Genomic DNA, 22,498 nt, shown 5'->3' on the forward strand with positions numbered 1-22,498 from the left:
TCTGTGTTTGTCTTTGTGTTTGTGTTTCGAGGCGTGTGGCTGCAGTGTGATCGGCTCAGTGACCCAGCAGTGTAACATCAACACAGGCTGCTGCATGTGTCGTGACTCCTTCAGAGGAGAGAAATGCAACGAATGTCAGATTGGATACAGAGACTTTCCCCAGGTGAATGATCTGAATTACATTTAACACTGCAAATATTACTTTTATTATCATAAGCATGCTTTTGTTTTTTCATAAGACACACTGGAGAAAATCCGAAGGCTTCATCGATCATCGGGGCTGAGAGTCTGTGTGACTCTAGTACTACAAGGCAGAGATTTCCATAGCTATGGCAATGATGTTATAATGGCGTTTATGAGCGTAAAAAGCCTTAATAAATGGATGTGTTCTCTGCCACACCAGTGAGTTTATTTAGGTCTGAAGTCATCTTTACACTAGAGCAAAACTCTTCTGTGCAGCCTCAGCTTGTATTTCTTACAATGAAAAGATGAAAAACAACTGTACATAACTTATATAGCACCTCAAACGGGCTAGAGGTGTAATTCTCAGAATGGGCACCTGTTTTATAAACCGTTTTTGAAGAAACAGTTCAGTTTAAAATGATACTTGTGTGTGAGACGGTCTCTGCTGACTCATTTGTAGATCTTTCTATTTTTCTATTACATCGTTCTGCAATATCATCCTCTGAACACCATGTTAGTCAAAACTTCACTCAATCTAAAATGGCTGCCACATTTTCATGTCCACACACATGCTGGTCAGATTTAAAAAAGGGCATTTACACGATCGTGAACATTTCACATATGATATTGACTTCATTGTGGTGAGGTATAAACCTTGCATGGCAACAGAATAAAAAGAACTTCATCCTGTTGAGAAGTCAGTGTTGAGTGAGAAATGTCATGGTCTATTTTTTAAAACACTTTTTGGAACTTCAAACGTCAAATGGAGAAATAACTGGACAACTCTGCGTTTGGTGCTCGTCTGAACTTCAGCGATGTTTTGACTTGACGTGGAAGTGAGAAGATAATGGCAAAATTTCCATTTCAGACTGAAGTTTAATGGTTTGGTGAAGCATAAAGCTAGGACACACTCTGGTAGCTCCCCTCTCAGTCTGTTTTATTGTTGATAACAGAAGCTTGGTGTTGTCTGCATTCACATTTCCCACAGTGCACCCAGTGCGAGTGTAGCGTCTCAGGATCGGACAGCCAGACCTGCGACCTGGAGAGAAAAGTGTGCGCCTGTGCAGATCGAACGGGAAAGTGCAGCTGCAAGGTACAGCCTACAATCACAAAAAAACACACACTTTACTTAGTGTTCCCACATGTTGCTAAAGAAGAATTTTGGACTTTATTTTCTTACTTTTCTATCAATGCCCTTACAGAAATAGTTTAAGAGAAAAGCACACAAAAATGTGCATTTCATTCATAAGAATCCCCATTGTCTGTAGCTACAACAGCAAACACAAAAGTTCTTTATGTTCAACAACACAACACAACACAACACAGGACCTAGCTCTAGTTTGTAAAACAAGGTATACGATTAAAAACTGTAGGTCTCATTATTGAGTTGTAGTTTTTGAGCGGACCATGGCCTGTTACAGTATAAATCAGTGTAATATTTTATATAAGATCCTCCACATTTTGTATCTAGTTACTAGCTAAATATCATGAGATGAGGAGAGCTGTTTAGCCAGGATATTTATGTTTTATCTTAGGGAGAGAGTTCCTTGTAACCATGGCTCTGTCCATAATTGTCAAACTGAAAAAAAACATGCAGAAAAACATGACATTCTTTTATGCTTTAGAAAGTTTTCTTGAAGTCTGTGTCAATGAACGTGTGAGAAACACAGAAAAAAAGCTATATATGTGGTTGAAGCCGACCAGGAGAGAATAGATTGGAATTTAAATGTCAATGCCGATTAAAATCTAGTGCACATGCATCATTATCTGTACATGTTAAGATTCTATACACAGTATATGTACCCATGTGTGTTAGTGTGTAATTATTTTGGTAAATGTCACAGAACTGAGAAAGACTGCATGACATCCTTCATTTCCTGGCACACACAAAAGAGCGTTCACACGCATGGTTAGACAGATGGTACAAACTGTACATTCATACATATATATAAGCACATCCTCTATATTGTTTAGAATTGTTTAGAAATAAGTTTGTTAAATGTGTGTGTGTGTGTCTGTTATGACTGTCAAGAACAGGATAGTATAGAGGAGATGACACACACACACACACACACACACACACACACACAAATACACTCACTTATGTACTCAAATCATTATCCATCACATTATCCCACATAGACAGCAGCAAAAGCTAAATGAATTGTGTGTGCACAGACACACGCGCACACACCTGATTCATGGCCCGTAATGAGGCTTCTTCACTCTGAACAGTAGGAGTTTCACTGCTCGTCACTCAGTCATGTCGTTCTGTCACCTGTCTCTCTGTTCATCAGTTATTTCTGCTGTCTGTGATATGTTACGCTGGTTAACTGCCTGTCTGTATGTCTGTCTGTGTCACTCTGTATATGGAAGCATGCAATGGATTTGTTCTTCCTTATGGCTTTAGAAACACGATCACATATCTATAAAATTAAAGATCCTGGCAACCAAGATGTGGCCCTAATGCTTAAGGTCTTCTTAACATATGAGGACCGTATGTCATTTATTAACTTTGGCGGAAATGATGACAGATAGAATACATCTGTCATAAATCATATTAAAAAAAAAACTCAAATACACTTCTCAAGTCCAGCTTCTCAAATGTGAAGATTGTCTGCCTTCACAACGGAATTCAAAACATCTCTCTTTTCACTCTCAATAAACTAAACAAAAAAAATCTATTCATTCATATGAAACATAATTAAATTCATATTAAGTAGTTTCTAGTTATAACAAGACCTCCTTTTGACACAACAGTACTAACAAATAGTTCTAAAGTTGATGTTTTAGGTTGCTTCACTTTACCTTCACATTCATCTGTTGTTCTTGGTCCTTTCTCACTAACCGGCAGGACGTTTTGACAGAACTCAACATTAATTAGATGTTGTTTAGTTCACAGCACTGTTGGCCTTTTCTTAGCAGAGAGAAAGCTTAGTTTACGGACCTGTCCACAATAGACGAGTCAGCTCTCAGCTTATCTACTCTTAAAACGTAAACAATTGAGTGCAGTGGGATACTTATTTCTACCCGAATGCAACCAACTGTGTAGCATAAGATGGATGTTGTTTTTTAATGGCTAAACTATGTTATGCAGTTCAAGTTAACGTAGTAACCAATTATTACAATATAGACTCAATAACAATTTTGTTAATGATCAGAAGCTGGCCCGAGGTTAGAGAGACACTATTTCAACTCGAGGACCTTGGCTCAGAACCTTACTATTAATCTGTCCCGCTGAAGTGTCCTGATGCAAGGTAATAAATCCCAAAAGCACTTCTGCAGGAATGCTTTTCTGAGGATCAATCTGCTCTCTGACCTCAAGCGGTAAAATAAAAGATTAGATGCTTTCCAAAGTTGCATTATGTTTTCTCAGAGCTGTTGTTTTCAGATTGATTTTATATCACAGCTTCAAGTTCCACAAAATTTTCCATATTGATCATCAGCTGAGTGGATTTAGCTGCTTTTAAAGTTGCCAGTGTTGACTTCCTTTCTCCACTACATGCTGTCCCCTGAAACAGAATTTGTAATATGTTAAAATGTTCCTCCCCTATTAGTGTTTGCCTGTGTTTGTTGTTTCAGGCAAATGTGGAAGGGGACAACTGTGACCGCTGTAAGCCTGAGACGTTTGGGTTATCGGTACGAAACCCATTTGGCTGCAGCAACTGTTACTGCTACGGACTGACGCGCTCTTGCACAGAGGCACAAGGACTCATCAGGATGTGGGTAAGTAGACTTTAGGCCCCTACACATGAATTAAGCAGGCCGTTCTATTAATTGCCTGTGGAGGAGGCGGTAGCGGCCACTGTAGCAGCAGCACCATGGGCAGCACCCAAGGAGGTGGAGCGCACCGCTCAGATTTGCCTCTCTGCCGCTCCTCTCAAAGTTCAAATCAGTTGAACTTTGACCTAGTTGCCGCTGACCTTTCAAAAGCACAACCAAAGAGATAGAAGCTTTGAATGTGACGTTTATGTCTCCTAGGCAACCAGAGATCGACATCAAGAGATAAAAAGATGGAGGAAAAACTTATCGTTTGTGTGTCTGAGTTTTCTGAACTATTTAACGTTACATTAAAGTCGTATCACGGTCTCGGAAGAAAACGTAATGCTTGGAGGTTTAGTTTAGTGAATAGTCCACGTTTAAAGCAAAACAAACAAAAAGAGGACAACTACAAAAAGGCAGACTAGATAGAGCTAAATAATAATCAATGTTTCAGCCTATGGGAAACAAGGCTTCTGCTTACAAACAGGAGAGTTAGGTTGTGTGATAATCGGTCCCCAGATAACCTTAAATTGTTCCTGTAAAACCACGAGTGTAGCCTTAAAGCTTCTCAAGATGTATTCCTGACACTATTTCCCCAAGCCATCTGGTGAAACAAGGAGCGGTGGTATTCTTACATTCCTAGAGAAATATCCTCTTTGCCACTAAAATGCCAAACATAAGGGACTGCTGAACAGTGCGTGGCAATGCAAGAGAAACTTTGCAGCAACCAAACAAAGACAATCAGCACATAAGGTTCAGTTTGTAATTCATGAAATTTATAATACCAAATAAAAATGTCTTGCCGAAAAGGGACAATTTTAGGATAAAATTAGAAAGTATGACCTTGAGTACCTTTTGAGAAATTGCATCTGTCACAAATAATCAGAAACGTTTTGTTAATCTTCTCTTTGGGGTAATGTAATCTGTGCATGACTTTGAACTGAATCAGCTGCAACCTGGCATTAACTGAACTTAAATGGCTCCTTTCCAACCCCTCCCTCCACTCCTCATCTGTCAACTCCATACCAAGATCTACCTCCCAGACAGACTTGGTGGGGTTTGATGATACAATAGTCATATGAGAAAACAGTGATACAAATTTTGAGACTAAATGCTAAGAACCAGCATGTTGCATTATTAAAGCGTTGTCACTGTAAAACTTAAATTAAACTTTTATGTTTGGCCAGAGGAGTGAATCAGTCAAACCATTTATGTTCATGTTAATTTATATATGAGACATTTGTATATTTCACAGTTAAATTTAACAGTTAACTGTTGTGCAGGACTGAAGGTGAGAGTGGTGCAAAACAACTTAATTTAGCCTCCACAAATACAAACATTGCATTTAATATGTTAAGCGATGGATGAAATATTGCTCGATCTTGTCCAAAACCCTGGAGATAATATATGCAACACTACGTTTAAAGAGTAGCTTCTGGTCTTGATCTCTCCGTGGATCTAACCAGCAGTTGCTGTTCTTGCTGGGCACACTGTCTGTGCCAGGTTCCTTGCTGAGACAACACATTTGACAGCTGGCTGCCGACAACTGACTCTGCAAGATTGCATTACGCCAATGTTAGAGGCTTCATGTTCTTCATCAATCACTAAATATGGATAATTAGAGGCTTGTTCTTATATTTCAAGTTATTATATCTGATTTTACTTGATTTCTGCCTAGAGAAAAATCAATGATGCTTGTTAGTTTTTTTGCAGCTGGCCTGGTGGCTATCGATAGGTGCCAGCTTCCAAACATAAGGGAGGTGGGTTGATGTTAACAGAGATGAGATAGGTGTGCTGGAGTTGGGAATATTGACAGTCTTTTGAATACCTATTGCACAATCACCATTCAATTCTGGAACTAAACATTGAACTATTCTAACAGAAAATTGTATTGGCTTCATTTTGTGATGATTTCTACGTACGGTAGATTCATAAGGAATTCTCAGCAGCCTCAGAAATATAACCAGGGGAGAGTGGAGGGAGGCGTGTGATGTATCTGAGACAAAAGTCATAACACAGTCAAATCATACATGAAAGCATATTGATGCTATGTCTCAGATGCCTTTCTTGAATAAACATCCATAAATGTGCTTTGAAATCATAGTGGAAGAGCCATATCTTAAGAAACATGAAAGAATATAATTTGAAGAATGCAAAAAATATTATTTTACATATTTAGCTTTTATTTTTGTTTGTTAGTAACATTACTCAGCAACATTAAGGGTTGGCATTTTTTTCCCTATATAATTTGTATAAGTAACACTATAGATGACACAACTTTATTAGTCAGGTGAGAACATACACAGATTACCGAGCAACATAGTTGTAATGGTGCCAGTTTACTCTCCTGTCTTTTTTTTCTTTTGACACACAAAGTAAAACATAGGCTGATGGAAATTAAAAAAGATGAAATATTCGTCACATCAAAAAAGCTAGTCACAATTAATCCTGAGGTGGACATGAATGTCCGTACCAAATGTCACGGCAATCCATCCAATACAGTAGTTGTTGAAATATTTCACTCAAAACCACAAATGTAACTCTCATAGTGGTGCTAGAGGAAAAGTCATGAGATCAACAAATGGTCTCATCGTTTGGGAACCATGCATTTCTGCACAAAAGTGTGTGCCGATCCATCAAGTAGTTATTTTTCTGTATGATTTATTCTCCATCCTAGCCTGGCCTGGGTATCGACTGGCGTCCATACACCAAAATACAAACGTGAAGGCGAGAGTTTTTGACTTACACCAGCTGTAAGTCAAAAACAGATATGTAACTGCAGTAGAAATCATCAGACAGTGAGCCAATAAGTTAGCACTAGATTGTTGAGCGGCTGCCTGTTTTTAATAAAGGCCCTTCATCTCAGAAACGGTTGCCATCGGCGATAAACTGCCGTTTCCGTGGTAACCGTGGAGTTTTCTGATGGAGTGTGGAGAGCGGCTTTATTTGAACGACAAACATTCACTTAATTTATTTTTGACAGAGAGAGATAGAGAGAAAGAGAGAGAGAGAGAGAGAGGGAGATGGACAGAGAGAGAGAGATGGACAGAGAGTAAGACAGAAAAAATGGAGAGTTTATTTGAAAGGGGGAGATTTTCTCTGAACCACTGAATCGTGAGATTACACTGAGTGGAGTGGGACACACACACACACACACACACACACACACACACACACACACACAAACACACACACACACACACACACACACACACACACACACACACACACACACACACACACACACACACACACACACACACACACACACACACACACACACACACACACACACACTCACCATATCCAGACACCATACACATATACTATACAAACACAGTACACATGCCTTCACATACACAAACTTACAAAAACTCACACTACAGGGGATTACACTGACGTTAGGGGAGAGGGTCTCACACACACACACACACACACACACACACACACACACACACACACACACACACACACACACACACACACACACATTCTGCCATACACACGCAGCCTTTTTTGTGTTATTTATCTCTGATGTTAGAACTATTATACGGTTATGTACTGTTTGTTTAATACTGCTATAAAGATCTGCACTAATATGATAAAGTAAACATCTCTAAAGAACTGAGATAAGGTCAAATCACTGATAAGTTGAGAGCAAATCATACAAATTGTATCGTTTTCCAAAACTTGACTTTTCAATTGGTTTCTTATCCAGCCACAGAGTTCTGAGCTGAGAAATGAACAAAACGTTAAAGACAACCTAAACAAGCAAAATGGCTATCAATATCTGTAAATCAATAACTGAAAGCTGTAAAATAAACATAAAAAATATATAATAATATAATGTATATCTTTCTGAGACATATTAGTCCCCACACATGCACCTTGTTATGTAATGTGCATCCAGGTGCAAAATATTGCACAAACATTTTGGTTCTTGTCTGAATGCAAAAAATGTTTCATAACATGTGTTTGTTAATAAAAAATAAATTGCTTCAACAGATAGACAAGGCCAGCAGCTGTCTTATGTATTGGCTGAACATTTTGCACATTTTTGAAATTTTTCCCTTTTAGTTTAATTCATGTTATTTCTGATGGCCTGCTTTGCACACTCATCCATAAAAACCCTACAATATAAAGTACTATTTAATCCAAAAACAGTATTTCATACCTAATCAGAATAGACCGACTCCAGGCTCCATTGGCAATATTCAGAAATTGGTATCTAGCTCTACAGAATTACAAACTACTAATTGAATAGTCTCCCATTGTTGGACCTTTCTCCACAGCGCTGGAAAAGTCTGGCTGCACCAAGTTACATTCTGGGATAGGGGAAAAAACAGTGCCCTTGCAAAGTAGATAACCAAACAAGAGGAGAATGCAGGCTTTATCTGGCTACATCTTGTGGATCATACTACTCACTAAAACATTCCAGTATCAATTTGTTCCCTATTTGGGAGTGAAAATATCCCACATAACTTACTTCCATTAATGTCCAAGTTATATTAAGTCTCAAATTTGAATTTAATTATCTACCAAGTTACTGTCACTTTCACTTTTCATAGTTGCAAATGACTAAAGAGAAACAAGCTACAGTAGCTACAGAATATAAATGTGTGGGATTCAATTCATTTGAAGTAAAACTTGAGCCAGGAAAGTGCAATTCCCATTCAGTGTGTGGCTGCCTCTCTATTCTGCAGCCAGTATTACCAAGGTATCCAAACTTCATAGATTTCACTCAACCAAAGAGCACTCTTCCATAATGCCTCAGATATTATTCACACAATATCAACAAATCAGCACTGCTGGACCATTAAGAGAGAGAGAGAGAGAGAGAGAGAGAGAGAGAGAGAGAGAGAGAGAGAGAGAGAGAGAGAGAGAGAGAGAGAGAGAGAGAGAGAGAGAGAGAGAGAGAGAGAGAGATATAGATGCGGGCTCAAGCAGACAAATCTATTTTTATATCAGTCCACTCAACCACAAACCACAGCCAATAATAAACCCTGATATTCAAGTAATATTGAAATATCAACACATAAAGTGGGAGACAGAGAGAATGAGAAAGAAATTGCTACATTTTCTCATGACTGTCTCTAGCTCACTGGTATGGGGATCTTATTTGACTTATTACTGACAGTGACATCAGTTTCAAGTTATATTCATAATGAGATGACATTTACATTGGGAATTACAACAAAAAACATGTTTACATTTACAGGGGGTACATGCAATGCATCATTCAACTGTTCGGGTGGGACTGAGAGAGTGAAGGTGTTTGGTTACACAAGACATACTGTGACAGGATTGCTACTAAATGCCTTTAGATATCCTCAAAGCAATTTCAGTCAAAAAACAACTGGACTGGTTGTTTGTCTAGGAAGACGTTTCACCTCTCATCCAAGAGGCTTCATCAGTTCATGTACGCATCTGACCAGGCTGGGACTGGTCCAACTAACTGGTGTGGAGATCCAGGTATTTAACCTCTCACAAGGCCGATGATGTCACTGAAACCCTTTGTGCTCCAAGTGCCCACGCCCGTCGTTAGAGTGACAGTCGGTGGTGGGCAGTTGGTTTCGACGTCGTTAGTGCTCTATTGAGTCTGAACGACAGTCGTTGGGGTCACCCGGGCCATGTGTGAACAGTTGTCCTTTGAGGTTAGATTGTTGAATCTCCTTGGAAGGGATGAAAGGGCGGCATTGTAAATTGGAGATAAGTGGTGTCTCAGACCCCCTCCTCTGTTTAGCGATGGTTTCTCCACTTTTACATAGATGGCTTCTTTTACTCCTCTTTCAAACCATCTGTCCTCTCTGTCCAAGATTTGGACATTGCTGTCATCAAAGGAGTGGGCCAGTCCCAGCCTGGTCAGATGCGTACATGAACTGATGAAGCCTCTTGGATGAGAGGTGAAACGTCTTCCTAGACAAACAACCAGTCCAGTTGTTTTTTGACTGAAATTGCTTTGAGGATAACGATGACCTGGACGAATGAGAACATTCACAGGCTTGCCTTTAGATATATTGTCTATTAAATAACAGATAAGTATCCTCAGACTTTACTAGACTTTTTACAAAAAAAGGTTGCCACAGAATGCTTTGTTACAAAACATGTATGTATGTATGTATGTAACGGTATATGGACGTGAAAATTCATATAGTTATGTTGCAGTCAAATATTTCTGTAAATAGTGCTTTCATTTGTCCAGTTTTGTGAGCTGCATATCTCCTTCCTCATTAGGATATTACACAATACTCTGTGCCCACAGATGAAACAAGGATGTCAGATTTTCTCTAACAAGACAGAAGTCTCAGACAAAAAACATTCAATGTCGACCAAAGTTAAAGAATGCCGAGGATGAAGACTTGTTTGAGTCATGAGGAGGTGTGGAAAAGAGAAGTTTGTGGGACTGAGGAAGACAGTGATAACTACACACATGACTGCTGGACTCACACACACAACATTAATACGTCTGTTTTATGGTATGCAATATAACTTAAGTGGTTTCAGTTATGATTACTCAGTTCTACCCACCCACATATGCTGTATCTGGCTCAGTTTTATCAAGTGTCTAAAAGGGTGAACCTCATTAAAATCTATGATTTCTGAATCAATTGTTCAAGTCAAATCCCTATAACATTAGTTAGAAATGTTTTTGTTTTTTTACTGAGAACAGAACATCCACGATTATTAACCATTCAACTCCATCCATGTAAACAACTTATATTGCACAGCAAAATCCAAGTCTTGGGTATCCGGCCATATCGTCAGTGCATATAGTACTGTATGTACAACCAGTTCAAATGTAAGACAGCATGATATACAGTATCAACAGGTTTCATGGAATGGTTTCTTGGAAGTAATCTTCAATATACATCACATTAACATTGTCATCACTGTTGTGTATTCCCAGCTAGCGCTGAAGCCTGAGCAGACGGTGCTTCCCCTGGTGGATAAATCCAACACAGTGGAGACGAGGAGAGGAGTGAGCTTCCAGCACCCTGAGATCCTCGCTCACACAGAGCTGGTCACCTCAACTCTCTCTGAACCCTACTACTGGAAACTGCCAGAGCAGTTCAGAGGCTCTATGGTAGGAAAGCTCACTATGTGACATGTCTGCAACTAAAACTTGATGATGAATACTCAATAGGACTGGGTGATCATATGATATGATCATTTATCGTCTTTCAGTGGAATTGTATTGTTATGAACTCATATGTCAAGATATCGTGGTTCACAATCATGTGATAATAACAATTGATAATAAAAGCACATATTAATTCAGATTTTTCAGTAATATGAGGAAATACTCTGTTTTTCATTTGATACGTATTCAATACACAGGAGTGTACAAAAATATGCTTTACAATGTGGTTATTTCGTTTAAATTTGTTTATGTATTACCAAAAACATGCTATATTGTGATATATAATTATCAAGTAATGAAATGAGCTATATCGGGATAATAGATTTTGGCCATATTGTCCACTACTCCTACTACAATTTTTTATTGTTTTCTACAGAAATCTGTAATTCTCTTGTCAGAATGGTGAGAACTGTTGGTGTAAATTAAGCACAGTCTTTGTAATGTCTTTAATGAGTTCTCCACTTCTTTCTTCAGATCACAGCATACGGTGGGCAGCTGAAATATGCAGTGTACTACGAGGCCAGAGATGAAACAGGTCCTTCCTCTTATGAGCCTCAGGTCATCATTAAGGGTGGTCCTAACCACAACATCCTGATGACACGCCACATACCAGGACTGCAGATTGGTCAGCTCACCCGCCATGAGATCGACATGACAGAGGTAGAGTAAGGGTTTGGATGGAAGTATTGAAAAGTAATGCTTTTTTTTTTTTTTTTAGAAATAACTTCTTCTATTAAATTTCAATTAAAAAAACTAAACCCAAAACAGAATATTGACTGTACTTATTTTTGACAAGCTCTGTTTGTCGGTACAAACAGGGTTTATTACATTGGTAATGGACTGCAGTGTTAAATTGATTTGTCATTGTGTTTAATTAAGTGTGTGTGTTTGTGTGTGTGTGTGTGTGTGTGTGTGTGTGTGTGTGTGTGTGTGTGTGTGCGCGTGCACAGCATGAGTGGAAGTACGCAGATGGCAGGTCCATGACTCGAGAGGACTTCATGGATATTTTGTTCTATGTGGACTATATCCTAATTAAGGCATCACACGGCAACTTGATGAGACACAGCCGGTAAAACACACACACATACACACTCAGTGGCATGCACCTCGACACAATGTGGTCCATTAATTAATATGAAATTTTAAAGCTGAATAAAGGATAATCTGTGGGGAAAACTATTTTCATTTGTATCTCAAGGTGTAACAAATTTTTCTACTGTGTCTATTAAAAAAGGAGAAAAGGCTATTTTTACAGCAGAAACATTGTAACCTGCTTTAAATCAACATCATAGTTTCAAATATATGTGTGCATCATCTTTTACATGCTGAAAGGTATTTTAATTTCAGAGAAAAACATCAACAAGTCAGTGCTATAGAGTGCTGCAGGAAGTCCAAAACCCCAAAATGAGTCAGCATTTTTGCACTTTTGGTTCCCTCATCCGCAAGTCAGTGGGATTTTTTGAATGGGTAATTGGTTTGATTCCTGAAATAAGTTCCTTTGTTAACACAAGCTTAAGAGATTATAATGTTTTGTTCTTTGACATAAAGTGTATCAGTAAATACCCCGCTCGTGAATCCTGAAGCCTGCACGTCTTAAAAAAAGGCGGTTGCTAACAAGTGGCTGAATGAGTTTACAGAGACTGTGCAACGTCAGCAAACCAAACAACCAGAATCAGTTGGAAGCTGGTGTGACTGTTGTGACTGTGGCGTAGTTAGTTTTGAGCCTAACGCTAACGTTTTACTCCTGGCGATCGCAGGTAGCTACTGCCCTGCACGTCACCATGTCTGCAGGACTTTTTTTGGCGCTTTCGCAGGAAAACTGTTTTTTCATATTAATGCAAATGATTGATGACTTCTCTCTTTCTCCCAGTATTTCAGAAATCAGTCTAACAGTGGCCGAGGAAGGCCGACCAACCAAAGAGAGTGAGAAAGCACATCAGATAGAAAAGTGCGCTTGTCCAATCGGGTACTCCGGATTTTCCTGTGAGGTGAGCACTTAACTTAACTCCTGCATGCCACACACACACGCAAGACTGCACACATGTGAAGACCTTATACCTGCAAGATTTGAACTTTTCCAAAAGGTGTTCCTATGAACTCTGATATAGGTGATAAGTTGTTGTAGTAGCCAGCAGGTACATAGCTCAACAGCAATTTCAAGCGACTTTTCTCTGGATGTGTTGTTTCAAAGAGCTGAAGATTAATAATTTTAATTTTACAATTGAGAAAATAAACTTTATTAAAAATAACCTCTTATTGTAGCTCTCTAGTGGCCAAACAATGTAATGAAAAAAACATCAAATTATCTTCGGCATTTCTGTACTGCAATTTTCCTTTATAAGCTAAAATGTCCTTATATTTCTATTCAAAATCATATTTCTCATGTTGGTAGAAACTAGGAGACATTAGCAGTAGAAGAAGAATTCCCACAATATAACCGGTGAATCTCAATGTCAAGAGTTGTTGAACCTCACTCACAGTATTATTACAATGTATGTGTCAATAGAGCAGCCATAAAAAGTAGAACATATAAAATATCAAAGTCGTTACAACACAAAAGAAAATTCAGAAGTATGGAATAGTGAGAATATTACAAGAAATGAAAAGAAAAAGCATTTACATTGACACAAGTTCAAAACTATCTAACATAACAAACATTAATTATAGAGTGAGCTCTCACCCCCACTCCCAGCGCTCAGAGGAACGAATGCTTTTTGTCAGCTGCCTTCACAATCTAAACATGGAGTTCACAGACTCGGCTTTCAATAGTTTCTCACAAGTTTCCAATTTACATTTAGTTCAGAGTTTAAAGCCTCTGCGACGCCTTTCAGACTCGTGTTTTTTTTAGTTTATTTTTTGCTTTGCTTAGCTAGGATTAAGCCTCACTGAGCGTCTCTTCCACTCAGTTGTGATTTTGTCAAAGCAATTGACTTTCAGCTGCGTCCAGCTCCTTCTCTTAAGCCACAGAAAGAGCACCGACTCAATCTTTGGTTTAATGAGGATTTTGTAGAGGCAGCTTATGATACAGAGAGGCAACAGTTCTGGGCAATTCCGTTGGATGGCGGCGCCTGAGAGTCCTTTAGGTATTATTGTGTTAATCTCAGGAGAACACATGAGTTGCTAGCAAACTTTTAACTATTTTTCACAACCTCTGTTTCACTTTGTCGTTTGCTACTTGGAGTGCAGAGGAGTGGACATCTATATTGCCAGGGAAAAAGAAATTAGCTGTGTGCATAATTTAGAAGCTACAGATACTGTTGAAAAACAGCCAAAGGGAAGCCAAATAGCAAGCAGAAGCTAAACTTGAAATGTTCAGGTCGTAGAGGTCCTGGCTGACAGATGGCCATTCTATTTGTAGCTGCCGTCGTTGTTAATAAAGTATTTTTAAACGGGCGTTTAGTGCTAGCAAAGGGAACAGATGGCTCTTTAAATGGACTCCATTAATTATTACTGAACAGGAGAGAGAGGGAGAGAGAGTTACCTTGTGTGCGTATGTGTGTGTGTGTGTGTGTGTGTTTGTGTGTGTGTGTGTGTGTGTGTGTGGTGTGTACGTGCGCGCGTGTGAGTGTGTGATTAAAAGTTACTGAAGGGAATAACTCTAAATTGTGTGTATGTGAAAGAGGGGGTGGTCAACAGTTGCTTTGAGAAATTACAATTAGGGATAATTACATGGGTTCACGTGTATAGTTATCTAGTATGTGTGTGTGTGTGAGTGTGTGTGTGTGCGTGTGTCTGTCTGTCTGTCCATGTACATCATGCACAGTGTGGGTTTGCATGTTATCAAAACTAGGTCTTGTATATATGTCTTTCGGCTTTTTAAAGTAAAATCTTTCAAAAAGTAAATATCTCTCATTCTCTTTATGTCTGTGTGTCTGTCTGTTTGTGTGTCTGTCTGTCTCTGTGTGTGCAGGAGTGTGCTGCAGGTTTCTACCGTCTTCGCTCTGGTTCCCAAGCATCTGCTCCAGCATCCAGAGTGCCCACTGCTGCCGGCATGGGCAGCTGTGTTCAGTGCCAATGCAGTGGGCACTCTTCCACCTGTGACCCTGAGACATCCATATGCCAGGTTAGTGTGTGTGTGTGTGTGTGTGTGTGTGTGTGTGTGTGTGTGTGTGTGTGTGTGTGTGTGTTGTGCCACTGGAGACCCTCATACAGCCATATGCCAGGTAGCTTCCTAAGAGAAGAGTGAGGTGAGAAAAAGAATAAAGTGTGTGTGTTGGGAGGGTTGTCAGGTACTGTAATTAGCCCTGCAATAATTAACGACCCCAGGCTCATTTCATATTTTGTGTAATTTTCACTCTTCTGGATCGGACCCAAAAACTACCTTACTTTCAGAAAGATAGGAGAAGACGATCTTTTCGGAAGACATTAAGGCAAAGAAATCTGACCATTAGAGTTAAACATTCAACAGTCATTTGGATTTCCCAGCTGTTCAGAAACAAACTCCTGTAGTATTCAGTCCGACATCTTAAGTTGTTATTTATTCATTTCTTGCGAGGAAATAAAATGTCAAAAGCTTGGAGAAGAAAACCAACTTAAAGTTTGTTTTCAGAGCTTGTGTTTGCAAGATATTCTGCCTGCATGTCTCCTGTAAATCCAACTGGTGGCTTAGTCACTTCCAGCCTTTTCACAATCTGGTCAGTTTTGTAGTGAGTCCCCTGTTGAGGGCTTTGGCCTCAGGGAACAGTTGGTCATGTGCTGCCCACCGGTCATAGCTTAGATTTGATCTGTTAAAACCCTGTCAGACACGGAGAAGGTCACTGTTATGCCATGATTTTACAGCCACAGAGAAAACCTCTCAAGCTGTTAAAAAATGATTGTATGAGAAGCCATTTAAATATATGGCTTGATGTGTTTAGAATAATACTGCACTGAATAACCAATAAGATAGATCAGTATAAACACTTGTAAACAACCTCTGAAAGATGCAGGTAGATGTGTTCTTATTGAGCCTTTTCACAACCTTTTTTTTGTTTAGTGTTTTTCTGGAAGACTTTAAATATGGTACCTGCCATATTTAAAGTCTTCCATTGCCTTCTCTTATTTAATAATTACAGTTCTACTACAACATTGATTTTTGGAAAGCAGAGTTGTCAAACCAATAATACCACCAAGCATCCAATGCAGTTCAAGCTTGCTTGAGGTAAAGTGCTGGATTTGGTGTTGGACGATGACAGAGTGTGACTCTCTGATTACTGACTGAAAAGCATAGAACAACTAAAAGCTTCAGCAATCATGTCAAATATTTTTTCATTCTGGTTAATTTAATTTGGAATGTCACCACCACGTAACTGTCACTAGCTTAATACATTTTACTCCTGTAAAAAAAATTTTTAAAAAGTAATCTACTGTAAACAGCTTCAATTTTATTTTTAAATGAATTTCATTACGTTGTAATTGTTGTTCTTTGAATTCGTCTAACTGACTTTTTTGTCGGTCGACAGAAGTTCCCAATATTGTTGTCTCTCCACTTAGACATTATCATTGCCGTCTCTGTGTAAATACCCCTTCTTCTTCACCGTCAGACGTTTGATTTCTTCCACTGTTGCTCGACTCATGATATAAATGTAGAACATAGGGCAGCAAAACAAACTAGTCATTATCATAAAGAAGTCAGGCAATAATTTGCCTTTTTCCATCATTTCGTGCGCAACCGTTAACAGATTTTATGCTCCAAACGGCATGAGTCGGCAAACAGTAAAAGTATATGGTTACCAATACCAAATATGACAGTTGTCCTGTTTTGTAGATGCTTTTTTGATCAATGATTGAGGTCAGTGTCAGGCTCACTGACATGCAATGCATTTTCTGTTACTACTTCATAATAAAAGTCAACTCTTGTGAAGCCGCCAGAATAGGGAATGTTACGTTTGCAAATATATAAATAATGCAATATATTGTCAGTTGTCCATAGACTCAGTCACCATTTTGTTACCTCCTTCTGCGACAGATAGTTACTTTTAGCATTTATTTAATGAAAATCTTTTGAGATTGCCACTTTAAAGTCACCCAGTGTGTCCCTGCACACCAGACATTTTGCTATAATATGGATGCCAACATGTTCTTCTTTCCCATCTGCTGTTTTCGGCTTTCTAATTATTTTTATTGGGTTTCTCCTTACTTCTACTTCTATATAGAAGTAGATCTGGAGTAGAACTAGATCGTACTCTGCTCCTCCTTCTTCTAATTTCTTCTTCCTTGTTTCTTTTTCTGCCCCATTCTCATCCTCAATTATATATTTACTCACTCCTTTGTCTCCTTACATCACCCCGCCATTCTCTCTGTCTATTACCTTCAGTTCTCTTATTTTTCTTTGCCCCAATCTTCCTTGGTTCCCCCTCTCCTCTTTCTTTCTCGCCTCTCCTTAATTTCTCCAGTTTTGCCAATTTGTTTTTCTTCTCTTTTACTTCACCCCTCCCTGTTCTCTCCTTTGATTTCTGTCTGTCTCTGCCTCCAAGCCGTTTTTTCCTCGCCCATTTCCATCTCGCTCTCCATACAGGCATCATTATCATTTTCTAACCGAGCGGGCTAAATTGGAAATGCTAAACGAGTTTGTTTCTGTGGTAATTAGTAATAACGAGGAACACAGGAAGTTAATGGAAATGCCTTGCCTCGTTAGAAGGAAACTTCCTGTTGCACTGATTGAAGTTCCCATTTTCAGCAAACAAGGCGAACACACAAGACTGAACCCTGGGGACATGAAGAGCAGAGAGCCGCATGTTTGTGTACAGTATGAAATATATTTGTGCGAGTTTGCAGTTTGTGTGTGTGTTTGTATGATTCATTGCTGTGTGTGTGTGTGTGCGTCTTTGTGTGTGTGCGTGTGCGTATATGTTTGTTAGGTGAGAAGGAGTAGATATTGTGGAAATGTACTGTATGTTTACACAAACACAATGTACTGTATCTATGCACATGTGTCAGAATCCAAATTTGAATAGGTAGTGTGTGTGTGTGTGTGTTAGGCTGTACAATAAGCATAGACAAAAAAACAAGCTGAAAGTAAACACAAGCATCACTGGATATGAAAATATTTTGGATATTGTCGTGTCCGTCATTTTGGCCATCATCCTCAGGTGGGTGAAATCCTGAAAAGTAAATGATGATTTCAGATGTCCTGCTCTTGAGAAAAAAGATTATTAAACTCTTTGACGTGTGAGATCGCATCCGTCAGCTAAGAGCTAGCTTGCCGCTGCGGGGCACGGTCTCACAGCACGTCATCATACGGGAGTGGGACTAGGCCCAAAAACGGTTTATTACTGTGTGTGTGGACAGCTTAATTTCCAATCAGAATGGTCCAGGCTAGATAGTTCCCTGTGTGTGTGTGTGTGTGTGTGTGTGTGTGTGTGTGTGTGTGTGTGTGTGTGTGTGTGTGTGTGTGTGTGTGTGTGTGTGTGTGTGTGTGTGTGTGTGTGTGCGTGTGCGTGTGCGAGAGAGAGAGAGAAACTGTGGGTGGCGAAAAAAAGAAATGAGTAATGACTTCCCCGCTGCTCTGGTAGAGATGCTCAGTGTTACAGAAGCAGCTGTGATCACACTGGGCATCCCCAGTGACAGTCCGGATGTGCGAATCTGTATGCATGTAAGGACGCGGACCGCTCAATCAACTTTTTTCCTGGCTGTTTTCATCCATCTGTCTCGGTAGAAGAGAAGAGTCTAAGAGGACAGACAGCTTCTGAGTCTGAAGAGATTTAAACTGAAATGATCTTTCTGTCAAACATTTCACTAACCGTCTCTGAGTTTTCCACCTTACAGCGAAGCACACAGGTGATTGAAAGTGCTACTATTATCCAAAATTAAGTGAACTGACAGTGGGTAATAATGCCCTTATTTTTCTTTATACTTGTCATCTAGTCTCTGTGTAAATCAACCAGCGGTGCCAAGATAATTATCTCACTCGCCAAAAAAACGTGCCTCCCCAATGCCACTTTGTTAGTAATCAAGGATGATGTGTGACCCAGTCTGTCGTCTTTTCAATTACTCATTGTCGACTTAAGACAAGTAGACACATACAAGGGATTGTACACAGCTTGAGAGTTATATTAATTTCCTCCAATCTTTTTTTTATTAAGCTTAAACAAATCTTGTGTCTCGTTTTCACTGTGCCAGTGGCCATACTCAAATACAACACGCAGATAAAAGTGTAGCTTTGTTAATTCAATTTGAAAATTAGTTTTCTTTTTTTTTTTTAAAGATCAAAAGCTTTCTAGATAAGCAGAAAGAGGGTTTTTTTTTAAATTGTGTTACAGCTGTATATGCTTGCGCAATGAAATTCTGCTTTTAAACTCACCACACACACCAAGAACTCATGCTGGCTGGAGGATTATGAGAAATGTGACACCTACACATCAGAGTTAGAGTCCCAGTTGGGTTGGAGAATGAATGGAAGCTGACGCAGCGTCTGCATTTGTGTGTGTAGAAATGTCAGGACAACACAGAGGGGGATCGCTGTGAACGTTGCGCTCCTGGATTCTACGGCGTGGTCAGAGGTTTCCATGACGACTGTAAACCCTGCGCCTGTCCCCTCACCAACCCAGAGAACAAGTAAACTTTTATGTGTTTATTCATCTCTTTTTTTTAGCAGAGGGTCTCTACAAATTGTAAATATCATGTATCAATCATGTATCATGTTGTCATATCATTATTCACATGTAGACTGTTAAAGTATCAGAATATTTATTATGCGTCTAGTTTCAGTCCAACCTGTGTGACGGAGGGATACGATGACTACCGGTGTACAGCCTGTCCTGAGGGATATGAGGGCAAACACTGTGACAGGTGAGATACACACACACAGAAAATGTAATCTTTCTATAATTATAGGAAAACAAGTTAGATACACTTAGAAATCATGAAATTTATCTGGGATATTGAGTGAATCGCATACCCAAGAAATTGTACAAAGTTACCGACACTGACAACAAGAAGTACTTATTGGAATTGTGTAATATAAGTTCATTTAGGTATATTTGTATTGTACGGGTAAACATCTGGTAGGGACTGGTGTAATTGGTGTGTAAACTATAGTGTATTGAATTGTGAGGTGCTGAGAATTGTTTTTGTCTCACTTGCTGTTTGTGCACCATTTACCACTAGCTTGACTTCTTCGCAGTCTTAAATAGCATGTCTTTATGTGTTCAGACACACAACTGTATTTAACTCTTTCCTTCTTCTCATGTTCCCCCCCGTCAAGGTGTGCTACTGGTTACCATGGTAACCCACGGATGCCAGGCGGTCGCTGCGAGGAGTGTAAGTGTTCCTTGTGGGGGGCGCTGCCAGGACCATGTGACCCTGTCACAGGCCAATGCCGTTGCAGGGTCGGGGCATCAGGGAAGACGTGTGACCAGTGCATGGAAAGGCATGTGTGTGGACCAGCTGGGATCATATGTAAGACTAACACTCAGCTTTTATTTAATCTATTGTTGGTGCTCCTTTTCCATCTTTTGCTTTCTCTTCATTTAAGGTGTCTGCAGGTTGAAATATCAGATTTCTGGTATAGAGATTATATCAAAGTTATGAAACAAACAGTCACATGGTGCAGGTTTTACTGGACAGGTGAACAAGAAGAGAGTAAAGAAAGAATAAAAGAAGAAAGAGATGGAAATCATTATAGAGGCCTGTTTGACGCCAGAGGCCACCACAAAAGGAGCCTGGAACTTAACTTTACCATTAAATCATAGCAAAAAGAGCATGTTACGTACGTCTGTGACTGTCTTTAGATTACTGAAACTTACAGACATCCTCTTCCTTCTATTTGATTGTATTATATTCTCTCAAGGGCCAACCACCCAGCATTGTCTCCTGATGTTGTAATTTTCTTAATTTACTTTGGCGATGAAATGCAAATGAGCAGTCGAAGCCCTTTTCTCCAGTTGCCATGGGAGACAGCATTGTGGCAGAAGTCAGATTCAAATAATTTCAATGTAATTTGGAGCTAATTTAAACTTAATATGGCCATAATGGCAGGAGCAATTTGGTGCCATTAGCATGTCTCGAGGAAAAAGAGAATATAGGACAAAATGTTGTAAGACAGAGGCTGATTTGAAATTGCTGCTGTCAGTTCAGAGATGAAATTGCTTGCGCAGGTCTTCATGTGTTGAGACACAAAACGTGTGTTCATAAATTGTCAGTACGAGTGCTGCAGTGCACCCTGACCCCGAACCGGTTGCCTCTACATCCAGGCTATAATCACAAGTCCTGATGGTTTAAACAGAGCGGAGTGATCAGGCTGCTTGTTGAAGAGTATCTCCTATCCTATCAGACGCAACTGAGCAATTTTGGAGTCAGCAGTCTTGAAAGAGGAAAATGCCGGTGCCTCCCAAATCTACCAAACCACATTGGCATTGAAATGCAGCTAAATTTCAATACATGGTGTCATGGGTTGTATTATGATGTTGCTGACATCCACATGAGAATTCTGTTCATATAACACTTTTGTATATATATGTATATAACACAGGATCCAACCAAGATGCAGTGCATTCAAATCTGATCAGCAAAACCACCACTCCCAGAAAAAACATTATCATCTGAATGGAATTGTGCTGTATTTAATATCTATATTATGTCTATGATTTAACTAAACTACAGTGCTAGCCCTCATTAAAATGCTTAACTTAAAGATAGATTTATCCTCCCATTGGTATACAGCATCATGTTGTCAATAGCAGAATCTGGACAAACTTACACTGGTGATGTGATTTAATTATTCAGTGACACATCAGCTACACAGTAACAATCAAGACAAAATTACAGTTCAAGAGATGCTTTATCTTCAGCAAACTTTTTTCTACATTCAAGATTAAACCAAATGTTGAATAGTTGTGAGTTACAAAGGAACACCAGCAAAGGTGTGTATTATTGCACTTGTATGTTACGCATGTGTGTGAATTTTCAGTGTGCAGCATGAGTACACTAAACTGAGCATTCACTTTGAGATTCACCGGTGTTTACTTTGGTCCTTAGTGGGGCTTTCAGCTTGTATGGTTGTGATAATAAGTCATAGTGCTCTATCAATTTAATTTACTGTAAAGCAACATTTTCAAAACTATGCACCAAATTATAGACTATAACTAAATGCAGACAATAACAATGGTAAATACATTTTCAATTCAGTTCAGCTATTTTCTGTGTCATTTGTTATTATTATTTAATCGTTGTATTTTATCAGATGTTAAAAAAATAACAACATGAAATCAGCATTATATATCAGACAGAAATGTGAACAGAAAATATACATTAAGGTGGCATGAGCTTAATTTGTTAAAGCTCTGACCAGGGGTCTATTGACTTTGTATTGTATTAGAGTTCTGGGGTCACCAAAGAGTCTCATGTCCTTTAGGTGACACATTAAGTCTTAAAGCTATTCAACCATTCTTGTGTTTTCCTCTCAACTTCTCATCGAGGAACAACAAACTGCAA

The 22,498-nt window shown here is 39.2% G+C and overlaps 1 protein-coding gene across 1 annotated transcript in view; it reads left to right on the forward strand.

Annotated features, from left to right (window-relative positions):
• lama2 (laminin, alpha 2) overlaps positions 1-22,498 on the forward strand; it is a 191,723-nt gene that overhangs the window by 115,009 nt on the left and 54,216 nt on the right. Inside the window, exons 26-36 of the mRNA XM_083934459.1 lie at positions 32-163; positions 1,172-1,276; positions 3,766-3,909; positions 10,853-11,029; positions 11,561-11,746; positions 12,037-12,155; positions 12,957-13,074; positions 14,997-15,149; positions 19,497-19,621; positions 19,769-19,855; positions 20,271-20,464. Of these exons, the coding sequence (XP_083790585.1) occupies positions 32-163; positions 1,172-1,276; positions 3,766-3,909; positions 10,853-11,029; positions 11,561-11,746; positions 12,037-12,155; positions 12,957-13,074; positions 14,997-15,149; positions 19,497-19,621; positions 19,769-19,855; positions 20,271-20,464 (1,540 nt within the window). The remainder of the gene's footprint in view (positions 1-31; positions 164-1,171; positions 1,277-3,765; positions 3,910-10,852; positions 11,030-11,560; positions 11,747-12,036; positions 12,156-12,956; positions 13,075-14,996; positions 15,150-19,496; positions 19,622-19,768; positions 19,856-20,270; positions 20,465-22,498) is intronic.

The sequence above is a fragment of the Echiichthys vipera genome (genome assembly GCF_963691815.1).
Source record: "Echiichthys vipera genome assembly, chromosome: 19".
Classification (NCBI taxonomy): Eukaryota; Metazoa; Chordata; class Actinopteri; order Perciformes; family Trachinidae; genus Echiichthys; species Echiichthys vipera.